Genomic DNA, 14,826 nt, shown 5'->3' with positions numbered 1-14,826 from the left:
AAACACAAGACCTAAAGGCTGCATGTTTGTGCCTGGAGTCAGAGAAAGGATGAGCTCAAGATGAACAGGAAGTAACTGGAGTACTGCAAGTTTTCTAACAGCCTGGAAAAGAGAGAGATGGAATACAAAGAACAAGCTGTGGACACCAGAAGCCAGGAAAAAGATCCATCAAAGACAGGTTAGAGTTTTGACATGGTTAGTGAAGATGAAACATGACTTCAGACCTAGAAGAGGCTGAGTGGAGATGAGGTAGGGAGAAGCAGAGACTGAGAAGCAGCAGGTCATCTGCCTTCCCAAGATCCCAGGGTTCTCTAGTTGGGTTTTCTCATGGATCCCAAAGGAAGGTGCACACCATTCTGCACATAGGGGGGGATTTCTCTGGCTTTTACAAAGGTCCACTGTGGTTTTCATCTCAACCTTAGAGCCAGAAACTGGCTCAAGGACAAAGATCTTGGCTAACAGGGAGAATCCCCAAGCACTATTTCACATCAGCACACGGGTGTCAAGAATCCACGTGGCCAAATCCGTTTTTCCCCAACTCTATCATCCTTAATAGGTAAAATTTATCTGCAATGATTACACCAAGTGACTGCCCAGAGTGTGTCTCTGCTGGAAGTTTCATGTGGATACAGGACAGTGAATTCCTTCACCAATCTGAGCACATTAGTTGTGCAGAGGCACCAAAATCCACGTGGTTGTCCTGCAAACTTTTGATGGGAGGCACACATGCAATGCCTGCCAAAGCAGCTCCTTCTAATTTACTTAATTTATAGGAGACCTTAAGGCAATTCAACATCCATTTATGAGTCTAGGGGTCAAAAGCATCCAGTCTCAAGTGCTACAAGAAATCTCAGTGTTTCGTGGAAAAAGTCCTCTCAGGAAAAAACTTGGAAAGTTTCACCTTTCCAGAAAACAGAGGTTGCAAGGACAGGATGGTGCAGTCAAACTGATTTTATCCCATTTTTTCAAAGAGTTTTTCTATGGCTGGTACAACATCTCTACTCATCTGGGTTATACTGTACCTAAACCTTGATTGTTTCTTAAAAGACATAACAGAAATAAAAATACTTTTGCAGTGAGATGGTACAGTGAACATACTCAAAAGGAGCAACAAGGGATGGATGGACCTGCTGCATCCCAGAGCAGAAGTTTAATATCTTTTTTTCCTGGAAGAAGGGGGGGGAAACTGCCTTTTCAAGAAGCTTCACACTGTTGGATGCAAGGAATTAATCTGACCTTGAATGGAGAAACGACAGGCAGCTAAACTATTCTTAACTGTAACTCCAAGCCATGAATGTTTCACAAATAATAAATAAGCCAGGGTAGGAGGAATAGATTTCTCCAATGGGTTGAAGGTCACAGTGAGCAGCCCAGGGCAAAAATCATTTCCATTTGGATCTATAGGTTAGTCCCATCAAAGCTCCCCTGCTTTGAATAGCAAGTAACTTGCACTTTGGCAGGACTTCAGACCTCGACCAGCTCACATCCCTCCTGCTGGATGCAGAGACAGGGGCTGCATCTGTGAAGTAAAATTTGGGACAACTAAAGGCTAATGGATGTCTGAGTTCTGAGCCATCCTGAATGTCCAACTGAGAGAACCCAGGCTGGGACCAGCAGTGACACACCAGGGGTTTATTTAGTCTTGTGGTTTTGAGGACTTGGGTGTTTAAGCCCTTCCTGCTCTACCAGCACAGATGGCAGAGCTGTTCTACCCATACCTTCAGCCCCCACCTTCAGCACTGTCTTTGACCTGCAACTCATTCATGTCTTACATCAAAAAGTCTGGAAAATTCCACCAAATGCTTCTGTGAAACAGTCTCTCCTACTCCTCATCCACAAACTCCTTTTAGGCTTTTGCAGTCTTGTGTTTCTATGAGTGCAGGTTTCTTTCAGGTGGCCTCACCACGTGCAGCCTTGTCCCACTTCTCTCCATTCCAAATACTGCTTCAGAGACTGCTTTTCTCATCCTGATATTTTAAGAATTTCACGTGCAGACACTGAGAGCCATCCTGGAAAGAGCCAGCAACTTCAGACTGTGTTCAACCTGTCTTTTCTTTTTGGGATGTGAAATATTTCCTGAAGTCTCTGGCTCCCACTGGTGAATTAGTTTGCAAGAGAAGAGTCAAAACCATGCGAAAATGGTTCATACTCTCTGCAGACCAGGAAAATATCTCATATAATTCAGTATTTTTTAGAGGCACCAGCTCAGTGGTGCTGGAGGAGTTTAATAAAAAAATACAAGACTCAAAACAAACCTCAAAAGACTCAAAAAAAATCCTAAAATACCACTTGGTTTTGTTGCCTTCTGGTCTGTTCTGCCACCAGCCTGGCAGATGTTGGCATTGGATTAAGAAAAAGAACTATGGAAGAGTGAAAAGCATCTGAAAGCTTTGTTTTTGGAGGACATAACAAAGCTTGATTAGTGTTCCTTTTGTATCTCAGACAAATGGATAAAGGTGACATGTCTTAAGCCAAGTCTAAGTGCTTCTGGAGACCACAGAGACATAAGAAACAGTAAGGATATTACAAATACTAAGAATATTCCAGCTTACTAGGACATGGGCTCAGTGCAGGTAAGGAGCAACTAAATCATTTCCTGAATCATGATTTGTTGAGTCAGAAGTGCCCTTCACTGACTGTACCAAGAAAAATTAGTTCAGGCAAGTCTCTTGACTTTCTACCCTGTTTGGGAAGGATGAAAAAAAATGGAGTAGGTAAAAATCAGCAAAACACTTTCAGAATATTCATTTCAGAATGGCAATGTTTAGTGTTTAGTGTTATGTTTAGGGACTTTTTCCTTAGGAAAAGCCTTTTTTCTCAAGATCTTTTGGAAATTTTGCTTTAGCTTTCATACCATGGATGACTACATTTTCTACAGGATTTTAAGTATTTTTCCAGGTTAAATAAAATGAAGACAGGAATATGCCTTGAGAAAAGGCATATACTGATCATATACTTTAAGCATGTTGAGTTTCCAAATAACACTTGCTTTGGAGAGAATGGAAAGATCATCATTTTGGACTGAAGGTCAGATTTGAGAGGCTCAACTCCACGATGAAAGCAAACCATTAAAATCAGGTCAATCAGGGCAACAGATGCAGAAACATTTGCAAAAGAAAACACTGGAGACAACTGAAAGGGTCAACTGTTGTGCACAGAATCTGCAGAGGCAAGAGGTAGTTCATGAATGACTGATTTTACTAAGCTGGGTTGAAAGATAATCCATCTCAAAAAAAAACAAAAACAAAAAGAATTATTAACTATATTAACTTGATGAAGTTCCCAAGTTTCCCATCTGCACTGAAAGACTTAAAACCTTAAATCTAAGCAATGACTATTATTTAAGTGCTGTGAATCTTTCCTCCATCAAGAAGGGTGGTGAGAGAAAGAAAGGAAGCTTGTAAATCATTTGCCCAGAGGAGCCATCACTTCATGAATATATTTGGTCTCTGCCAAGTGACCAAACAGAGGTCAAGTGACTTAAATTAACAAATCAAAAATAGCCACCAGAAGAATGTGTGTCCCTTGATGTACTTTAAAGCAGAGCTGTTTATAAAGGGGTTTGTTTCTCTAATGCCTTCTCCTTCTTCTCCTCTGCCTTCCCTTCTTTCACACATCCTCCACGAAAACCCCCAGGGAATTTATTCCAGGTCACCCCCAACATGCACAAAATCTTTAGGGCAAACAGGGCTGATCACTACCTGAGAAATCTGTAGGCTTTACCTGACAAATCTTTTCTTGAGGTTGACAGACCATTAAAAATGCAGGCACTGGGTAAGAGAAATGAATAGTTCTTGTGTTTTTATTATTTTAGCAGTTCAGCAAAGGCTTAGGAAAAGGTGACCACGTAGCACTTAAATACAAGCACAGAGCTGGGACACACAGCTGGGACAAAGGCACTTGTTCTCATGAACAGCAAGATTATTCAAATTCAATCTACCTGGTATCAATTTGCTGAAAAAAAACTCTGGTTCCCAGAAAAACCTGAAGGTTAAGTGGCACAATCTTGTCTTATTTGGCTTTTGAGCTACACATACTGGACATTTGGGAAAGGAGGGGTGACTGTCCAAGACAGGATGGCTCTTTGTGTAAAGGTGTTTTAACAACAACTCATGAAATTTTTCATCAGTATGTGATTTAGTCTGAGGAAGACCTGCAAAACAAGTCAGAGGTGCCTTCCATTCTTTGTGCATCTGATTCATCCAGCTAAGTCAACTCAGTTTTTAAATTCGGTTTCCAAGTAAATTTAATTAACTTAAATTTCCAACGCGAGCGCCCCGGAACACAAAAATTCATCTCCGTGTCTTACATCACTACTGAGACACTCTGTGCTCCTGCATCACTGACATGTGCTGATGTGCAAGAAGGAATCAAATTCATCTCACTCTCCTGTAACCATATCTGTGGTGATAACAGGAGTAAAAATTGGCTTTTTCTTATTTAAGCAAGCAGATGGAACTTAAGAGGTGGGACCACATGGAGTCCTATTAACAGAATATGAATAGTCCATCAGACTGTCTTCTGAAGTGAATTTCAAAGGTGTCTCCTTGCCTTCTCAGCCAGTTAAGCAGCTTAATTTTATGAGTTATTATTTTAAAAAAATCCCAGTGGAAGCTCTCTGTGGTGTCAGCACACAGAGATATCCTTTAATGTTTTTCTTCCAAAATGTGCCAAACCCACACCTCTGTTCCAGTCCTGGAGAAGGGCTTTTCCAGCTCTTCATGGAGGTGTGATCATCCATCTATGTTTTTAGAAAAAATCAGTCAATTGTGTCTGCAAGATGAATCCAGGCCATAATTCTGGAAACTTCCAAGCTGCCCATTTTAGTTGCACCAACACCATCTTTACTTCTTATCCCAAACTGTTCAATATTCTTGTCATTGAGGGGAATGAGTCCTGGCTCTTCACAGTGCTGGAGAATGAAGCAGCATCCACATTCCAAACTTTACCAGCATGGATGGTGCTCCATGTAAGAAGAATGAGACTCAAGAGCCCCTTCCACAAAGCTAAAAATCCATGGTAAAGACAGCAGGAATGCAAGGAACAACCATGTTAAAAATAGAGAGAGAAATGAAGTCATGGAATAAAAGTTAAGGAGAGGAATAATCTGGAACATATTGAGGCCTCCCACTAATATGAAATAATTAATTAATATTAAGTACACAGGTTTGACACATTAGTTCTGCACCCAATTCTAGGTGCTGTTACTACCCTGTGACTGGTGTTTCTTATGATATAATATATCCCTTGTTTAGATTAACTTCCCATAGTTATTTGTAAACAACACCAAATTCCTGGGAAAATAACAATACATGAATATTGGAGAAGACTTCTTTTCTAACCAACTCTCTCAGCAAGTGACAAAGACACCCAACTTAGCCAAAGCTCTGCCTATCAAGCCATTCTCAGGTCCTTTATGCTACAACAGACAGGACTGATATCACCAGTGAGCTTTATGATGTCTGTGTGCTACAGGAACATTTAAGAACTTGTTTAATATTTCACTGTGATTACAAAAGCTTTTGTTCATCTCCCTATGGAAACTGGACCATTGAATCACAGAATGGTTTGGGTTGGAAGGGACCTTAAAGACCATCTCATTCCACTCTCCTGCCATGGGCAGGGACACCAGAGATCCATTTGAAGCCACAAATTTCCAGCTGAGGAGTTTGCACCCTCCATGTCCTGAGTAACAAGTGCCTTGAACTGAAGCTCATTGCAAGCAAAGGGATGATCCCCACCACCCCAGCTCCACGTTCCTGCAGTACAACAGTGTCTGTCAGCACCTACAACCACAGGAAGAGCTGCCAAACCTCATGCAAGCCACTACCAGCTAACTCCAGTTCACCAAAACTTGGGACAAAGAGTCATTGCTCCGGGAGCATTAACATGAAACTAAGGATAAACGTGTTTTCCATTGGCCCAGTGTTACTTTAAAATCATTAGTTCATAGAAACCAAGAGCTGTTCACACTGAACTACAAAAGCCATAAAGCTTGAGAAGGATTTGGAAGGAAGTGTTAGGGTTTATCTCATCTCCAGGCCAATGTCCACATGACTGGTAGATATTTATATATTTGCTTGCTTTCATGTCTAATTTTTTTAGCTGAGATGGGGCCATTTCCAAAATAACTTCACCATGCCCAAAATCTGGGCGAAATGGCACAAAACAGCTCCAGCTCTGTAACAAACCATCAGATGCACCCAAGGAGAAACTTCTCTGCTTTGTACCAGTTCACTCTGCATTAATGACCAGCTTTTCAATGGAAAAACTCCTTTGCTGTGCACTATGCAAACGAGGCACCACCAGCAGCATCTTCAAAGCAGGAAATAAAAGCACGTGAGTGAGCAAAATAAACTTTATAGTGAGATAAAATTATTATCCCACTCATTAGGTGGACCTAATGCATTACCTCTGCTGGGACCTTTGGACTCTGAAACATGCAATGAGAGAAATCATTGAGGGGAAGGGAGGAGAAAAACAGAAATCATTAAGAGCTCTGCCCTTTAAGTTTTGGCTTTCCAAACCTACAATATTGAAGCATCCCAGAGTTGTCTCCAAATAGAAGTTGCTATAAGCACTTTATCACCTGCACATGTTTTAGCATTCCCTACATGGATCAGATGTAGCAGATTTAGCAACCAAAGCTGGAGCACTACATCAAAATTCTATTATTCCATGCAACTGCATTATGCATTAAAATGCCTTGTCACCACCAGATTCTCCCCTTTAAAATGACTACAAGCTTGCTGGGCAGAATATCTATCAGGAGGGGACCTTTCAGTTTATCTAGGATTTGGAAAATAAGTTTAAATTTAATCTTTCCCCTTTTAAAGAAATACTTTGGATCTATCCTGGTGATTTTACAGAGTGGGATGGGCTGAATTATCACCCACCACAAGTCTAAGGCCACTGGAAGGTCAGAGACTCTCCTCATAGGACTTTTCTGTCCTGGATGTTGACCTGAACTTATATATGAACCCAAATCTGTCCCATACTCCCAGAAGATTTGCATCCACAGAGGTGACAGCTTTAGAAGAGCTCTTTAGCTTGACAATGCCCTTGTACATCCCACAGTGCTTGGGATGACAAAGACCTGGGAATTTTCCCAGAGAGGTCTAGTGCAGCACATCCAGACCTATTTACATCCTAGGAACAGTCCCAAGGATACAGGAGCACATGGATGTTGCCCCTGTTTTTTTACAGATGTTTCCCAAAGCTCCTGTAACTGGTGTAGTGGAGTCACTTCCTTTTTCCTACTGAAGATTCCCAGGATTTCCTGCAGGTACTCACCCGGTTACTGCTCAGGTTGTAAGGGGGTGCTAAATCTTGGCGGCTTGCAGAGAGCTGAAATAGTTAAGAAAAGTCGAATTATTTCTCAACAAGAACTTAAAGAACTCATAAATATTCCTCTTGGCTAATAAGGCTGAAAAGAAATAGTTTTGTGGTTAGAGCAGAACTGAAATCCAAGAGAGAAAAGGTGAAATCTCAGTTATTGACCTGGGAGGAGCCACAATTTTAGACTAGTTTGATTACCAGTTCTATCAAAGGATTTATTTCCAAATTTTGGACAGCAGAAGACTCATTTTTCTTATGCACAATGCTGTTACAAACTCTAAGTTCAGTAAATACTTGTAACTTCAAATCTTCTAAAGAAAAAGGGAAAAAATTCTTCAGCTTGGCAAGTAAATGAAAAATCTCTGGTGTTCAGAAAAAAAAGATGCAAAGTTCTTTTTATGTCGCTTTTTCAGATATTCCAGATTTAGGGAGGTGCTTCCAAGCACACTTGCCTGCGTGATGAAAGCAGGATTACGTGCAGGTTTTGTCTGCACTTTGATCTCAATCACAAATAGCACAGAAGGGTCAAAAAGAAGGAAATTCATTGCTATAGTCCATGACTTTGGCATCACAAGGACCTGGAATTGAAAGAGTGGACCTGCTGCAGATTCCAGCATGGAATACTCACCCTGTTCACGTTGGGAGAGCTCAGGCTCCTACGGTAGAGTTTTCCTTTTCCCATTAGCTGCTCTTTCACAGCAACTTCCTGCCAATCACAGAGGAGCAACACAAAGGAAATATGATGTTTTGCAAGAATTTAAGCCCTGATCATCCCAGGATAGTTTTGTCTATATGAGACAAATACTTCTAAACTGCCTTTTTTGCCCAGGCCCCTGCACGTAAAATTTTCTGTAATACAAAATCTGTGTATAAAGTGGCTAAAATTTTAAGAGTGGATAAACTTGAACATCCAGTATTTTGCTGACTGGCACATGCAGGATTTTACAGCTAGTCCTGATTCTAGGAGATGACAGAGATGCAAAGACTGACTTCCTTTTCCAAGCTGAGCTCCTATTTTAATCCTTTAAACTAATTATAAATGACAGGAAACTTGCTTTCAGTATTTAGAGTGCATCACACTTCACCGTGAATTTATAGCGGGCAGGCACAAGCTGGAGCTTGTTTTGCATAACTTTTCTTTTGTGCTTGCATAATTCATACCCAGAAGAACAACTTTCCATAAATGTTTTTCTCTCCTGCATTTTTCCTGGTAAACAGATCGAGTTATAGTACTTAAAATTAACCCAATCAATGTCTTTTTTATTGACAGAATGGGTTTGGTTACTTCAAGGTAGAACATGGGGAAAAATGACAAGAAATCTACTGGTAACTTCAGAACTGCTACTAAAGCCTCAGAAAGCAAAAGCTAATGCCATACAAGTATTTTTTCTGAACCATAATGCAAAGACTGAAAACCAAACCAAGAATCCCATAACAGTGCATCCAATATAAAAGTCCCAAACATATCTGTGCTGCAGGGAGTTCAGTGAGGACATCTCTGCAAGGAGGGCTACATCTGCTTCCAGGGATATTTGCCACAGGTCCACTTTGGGACAGAATGGGTTTGGTTACTACAAGGTAAGATGTGGGGAAAAATGACAAGAATTCTACTGGTAATTTCAGAACTGCTACTAAAGCCTCAGAAAGCAAAAGCTAATGCCACACAATTATTTTTTCCTGAACAATAATGCACAGACTGAAAACCAAACCAAGCATTCAATACAAAGCCCCATCCATCCTGCAGGGGGTTGAGTGAGGGCATCTCTGCAAAGAGGAGCTACATTTGCTTCCTTGGATGTTTGCCACAGGCCCACTTTGGGAGGCTGAGGTGTGCACTGGAGTGGGGTTTTTGGGTTGGTTGTTAGCCACTGTGAGCACTTAGGAGCACACTTGTGCTGCCACAGATGTTGTCAGTGTTTCCTCTGCTCCATCCCTAAGCCAGACCTGGCGCAGCCGATCCAGGGTGAGGATGTTCTCCACGGCCAGCACGCTCCGCAGGTACTTCTCAATATAGGCCTCAGAGTCGGCTGAGGCTGCATCTTCCACGTTTGCTGCCATCCTGGCCAGTGCCTCCCTCTCTTCAGCTCCCTGAGCATCCTGGGAAGGTGAAAAGAAACGACAGCTTTTAAAATAAAACAAAAAATCTCCCGCATCGGTCCCGAAAAAAATGTGTTTTTAAACCACGCGGCACCGATTTAACGTCGCTTGCACTTAAGCTCCGGGGCAGATTGGAATCACAGAATCAGAGAATCACAGAATGGTTTGGGTTTGAAGGAACCTTATGGTTCATCCAGTTCCACCACCTGCCATGGGCAGGGACAACTTCCACTATCCCAGGTTTCTCCAAGCCCTATCCAACCTGGCCTTGAACACTTCCAGGGATGGGGAGTCCATAATGTGTTCCACGGCCTCACCACCCTTACAGCAAAGAATGTCTTCCTAATATCTATTCTAAATTTCTCCCTAATACCTAATCTAAGATTCTGATCTAAAAATAAGCCTTGTGCCATGGAACCTGCACGGCTGCTCCTACCCCTGTCGCAGACATCTCAAGCAATACCTGGTTATTGTTGGAGTTTTTTAGGGTATTTTAATCTGAGTCTCACAGCAAGACGTTGCTATTAATTAGCAAAAGGGCTGCATTCAGATATTTCATAATTAAAAAGTGCTCAAGCATTTTGGGGAGTTATCTAAACTGAGAGGAAAACAGAATTTCGAGTGTGTTGCAAGAAAAAAATAGAACGTTGCTTGAAAAACATTTCAATACAGAGTGCAAATTGCAGCAGAACACAAAAGAGTCAGGTAGCAATCAGAGTTTTGGCTCTTCATGTGTTAATGTTTTTCCAAGTGCTCTGATAGAGCATCTCTTGGAAGGAAAGGATTAGCATCTAACTAGGAACACGCTCAGGAATCAAGAGTTGCATAAAGACATCACGGAGAAAAAAGCCACTTTGTCATGTTTTACAGATTCTCATGCTCCCTACAGCAGGCACTTCACCCCCCCAGTTTTACTTCCTCTTTTCCCCCCATCTCTTTAAAATGTTTCTTCAAGGAGCTGAGCAAATAGATGCTCAGTCAACAAAATACACAGTGGCACTGATAAGACGGAGGTTGCTGCTAAGTCACAGCGTGTGAAGGAATATGCTTCAACTTTTACAAACCACAGTTGCAGCAGCAAGAGCCAGCACACTCAAAATAAGGGGAAAAGCAGAAAGTTAGAGGCTTTTAGCCCAGTTTCAGACACTCTGGTTTATTATTCACCTCTGGAATGTTTGAGACTATCTCAAAAGTGACACCACAGCCAGGAATGGAGCTTCGGGGGGACATCCTTCGGAGGAAACTCTGTGCAAAGCCCTGTGGGGAGGCAACCAAAGGAAAGCATGGTTTAACAGATTTCAGCTGAAATAAACACAGTTTGCAATGAGAGAAGTCCAAGTGGAAAAGTGCAACCAATAAATATGCAAGAGTCAAAGATTTTAACTTGGAGAAAAAGATTTGCTTGTTTGTCTTTTAGATACACGGAAAAATATTCACTCGCTTCCCTGCAAGGTGACTGCTTCACCAGCACACAAAGCATCTGCTAGTTTGAGAGGTGGGGTTTTTTTTCCCTCTAACAGAGCCCTAGGTGACTTGTCTTGAATATTGACAAGTACAGACATTAAATTCTTGACCAAAGAGATCGTTATGAAGAATGATTTAAGGGGCATGGTCATTGTTTATGCTGACTTGGCGCCTTGCAGGGTTAAGAACTGGCCTGGTGAATTAATGCAGAGATGAGTCATTCAAAGATGCTGCTGAGAACAACACCCGGGAAAGGTTATTGAGGGAGAGTTTCAGAAAAACAGCCAGAAAGCCAAAGATTCTATGTCAAATGAAGGCAAAACCCAGCATTGACTAAACCTGTAGAAACCAGAATTGATGAAGACTTAACACAATTGGAATTATTGGCATTATTGGAATTGTTTATCTGTTCGATACTCTCCCCCAGTTCTAGATGACAAAAATTCACTGGTCCCTTGCTGAGAAAAAGCTTCTGCCTGGTCAAAACACCAAGAACTGTAGTTCTCTTCCCAGCACTGGGAGCAGTTTGGATTTGCTTACAGGGTTTCTGGGTGTGACCGCACCTCTTCTCTTTGCTCTTGCTTCACATTTTAACTACACCTGTGCAACCAGAATAACAATTCAGGCTTTCTGCTTTGTCATTATCACTGCCAGGGGATTCTGAGACAATGCTGAACCAACTCTTCCTCCCCATCTTTCTCAGGATTTATGTATTTTTCAGGACATGATGCTGCAAATGGAATGACAACCTTGCTGCCTTCCATTTATCAAACACCCTGCTCTCACCTACACATTGTTGTAAGAGCACAAACCAACTGGAAAACATAAAAAGACCAAGAGCAATTAACTTCTGACAAATTAGCACAAAGAGATTTCTCCTCCAGCTATTCCTAGTTTATTTCTAAATACCTGGATGCACGAATAGAAATAGTCAGCAATGTGTGAACATGCTGCAGGAGCAGGGAAACACACACGTTTCTTCTGATGCAGTTTTGGCAAAATATGAACTTGTGAGAAATTAACTCTTCCTGCTTTAGTTTTTTGCAAAACATGAACTCCGAGCTCATGAGAAATTAACTCTTCCTACCTTTTCCAGTGCTGGGGGATAAAACACTTAGGACTTAGTACAAACATGACAAAATTTCTCACTCTTAGGTGCCTTTAAAACCAAACTGCATGATCATCCACAATATAAGAGAGACTATGAGAATGACTTGGCAGCTCAGTGTCTCCGTGGATGCCATGGACACGGTGCTTCCATTCGGGCAGAGAGGAAGGGAAAGACAGGAAAATGAGAGTCCCAGCAAGTGGCAAGGACTGGAAAAGCTCTACCTGTCTGCCATAGACGTTGACACAAATGCGCTTGCGCAGCACCAGCTGCATCTCTGCAGGGTGGCTGAGCTGGACAGTGGCTCTGACAATCAGATAAACCCTCTCATCCGCTGCCGTTCCCTTGCTGAGCTGGATACAGTCGTGGACTGTGGAATCCCAGGAGGCTTCTGCTTTCACCTGCAAAGGGGAAAAAAAAAAAATGCATCCTCTAATAAGCATAATTAGGTGTATAATTAACTATAATTAATTAAGCATAATTAGGAAAAATACATAATACATAAATTTTGAGAGTCGGCTTCTCCGTTTCGCTCCCTATGAAGAAAAAATCCCCTGCACTTTAGAAGAGGCCATTTAAAAATCAAGATTAGTTCGCCAAGTGAAGACGTTGGGATTAAAAATGCCAACTTGCTCAAACTCTGGAACATTTCCTCTTGAAAAAAGAGCTTTGAATACCCAGGATCATTGCAAATAAATTATAAAATATGCAGAACTGCAGGACCATTTGGCCTAATTTATTAAGATAAACCAGAGAGCAACAGAGATTGCAGTGAAAATCTTCCATCACACCACAAAAATTCTCCTGTTTGTATTTGAGAAGTAACTTTGCTGAAACATTTCTAGCAATACAGCAAAAGCTGGATTTTTTCTTTCTGAATGTTAAAATATATATATTACTGAAGATTTAAGTGGTTTATTTTTAAGCCATAAGAAAAATAGCTTAGTAGCCATCTTTCCAGACTTTAAAAACAAACCAGAACAGAAAAACCTACCAAAACCATCATGAATAAAGCTCCTGTAAAAATATAAGAAAAAATAAGTTTCAGAGAAAGGACCAAAATTTTAAGGAAAAAAGTAAATCAGAGATTCTAAACCTAACAGCAAAAAATTCTAAACCAACAATTGTAAAGCTGTAAAACCAAGAGTTATGTGGCAAAATGGAGGACAATGAGTGTAACAATGCAGAGGTTCATATGTTAACAATTAAGGTTGTTTGTTTTTTTCAGCTGGGGCTCCTGTACTCTAATTTGCTCAGGGGTTTTGGTTTGTTAAACACATATTGAATCTCAAGCTTTTGGAACGCCTGGATATACTATTTTTCAAATCATGATTATGCTCCTAGTGATTATTCCCTAAAAACACAAAGTCACTCATATAAGAAACATCTTTGCTGCACTGCTTTCACAGGTGAATGTATAAAGAGAACAATTAAAAGACTCCTAAACCAAAGACACTGGTCTGTATCTTCACTTACCTCACTGTCATGATGCTTCACAATCTGCAGCTCAAAGAATTCCTCCTCCTCTTCTGCAACAAGAGTAGCATCCCACCCTCCAGCTTCTGGGTCATCCAGGTTGTCCTGGGAGCTGAAGTCATCAGCTACAAACAGAAGGGAATGTGGAAAGTGAGGAGACACAAAGCAATTATCCCCCTTTAAAAACATCCAGTAAGCCATGAATTCACATTTTCCTCACCAACTCCCCAGCTTGGCTGTTTCCACTCCACCTACGAAAGAAAAGCTCCTGCATTGTTCCACTTCAAAAAGACTCTCATTTCTATACAGAAAGTGTGCACAAAGATTTGGGGACACAGACTCAAACGTGCCTTTTAAAGTCCTCTGTTATGTGAGGACTCTCAGTTGCAAACATCTCCTTGCCTGCAGGTATATATAAATATAAATATATATACATACACACACATACACATTAAATACATTGGTCATTTGCCATGAGCTAGGTGGTGTGGGATTTTTAACTAAAGATAAGTGGCTGGTTGAACAAGTGAAAACACAGTACTTTTAGATCATGACTAAACAAAACCTTAAATCTGGGGTTTGAGAAGCTCAACCTATCCTAGCTCGAGTCCCTCCCCATGAATGAATTATTAACCAGCTCCTCTCTGAAGCCATTGGATCTGTGGATGCACTTTCCAAGGTGGACAAACCATCAGTGTCAGGAGATTGCAGCACAGATCTCCTCCCAACAGGCTGCATGCCACCTCCCCACCCTCACCTGACACTTCTCATCCAAATATTAACCCTCTTCTAAACATCCTAACAAGGTTTTGTTTGACTGATTAGGCCCTGTTGGCTCCCTGGACTTGTTTTGGGGTTGCTGGTTTCTTGGTTCCAATTTCCCATTTTTGGTAGAAGTATCTGGCTAATACATTGTTCAAATTGGATCTTGTATTGGGATGTATTGAAACATGGGATTCTTAAAACCTTCCATATATAATACTGTGTGTTTTGAAGCATTAAACAATATGTTTCAGTGAAAAATGTGCACTCTGCAGTTAATCTACCTGCCATCCCAGGCATTTCTTAATTTTATTAGTTTGCTGAAATTCCATAACGTCATTGGTTTATATAAAGTTTGTTTTGAAGTACTCTGTCATTTTAAGAGCCACTTACCATTCAAATCAAGGAATATAACAGGAATGTGAGTTTCCATACCAGCCACAGGAGTCCTAAAATGCAAGACAGGGACAATGGTGGCATTTAAAGTAAGAGATTTACCCAGCACACGTCTGTGATGATACAAACCCACGGGACATTACATTCAGTACAACTATAATTTGTAGCCAGACCACTGATAACCT

At 41.1% G+C, this 14,826-nt stretch overlaps 1 protein-coding gene across 1 annotated transcript in view; it reads right to left on the bottom strand.

The window, feature by feature from the left end:
• The window catches only part of KIF13B (kinesin family member 13B), a 125,759-nt gene that overhangs the window by 18,270 nt on the left and 92,663 nt on the right, over positions 1–14,826 (bottom strand). Inside the window, 7 exon segments of the mRNA XM_018085534.3 lie at positions 7,294–7,347; positions 7,967–8,044; positions 9,283–9,435; positions 10,600–10,692; positions 12,232–12,408; positions 13,484–13,608; positions 14,639–14,694. Coding sequence (XP_017941023.2) covers positions 7,294–7,347; positions 7,967–8,044; positions 9,283–9,435; positions 10,600–10,692; positions 12,232–12,408; positions 13,484–13,608; positions 14,639–14,694 — 736 coding nt within the window.

Source organism: Manacus vitellinus, unplaced genomic scaffold (genome assembly GCF_001715985.3).
Source record: "Manacus vitellinus isolate BGI_N305 unplaced genomic scaffold, ASM171598v3 scaffold_82_pilon, whole genome shotgun sequence".
Classification (NCBI taxonomy): Eukaryota; Metazoa; Chordata; class Aves; order Passeriformes; family Pipridae; genus Manacus; species Manacus vitellinus.
Note: the sequence above shows the minus strand (reverse complement) of the source record. Positions and strands in the feature narration are given on the sequence as shown.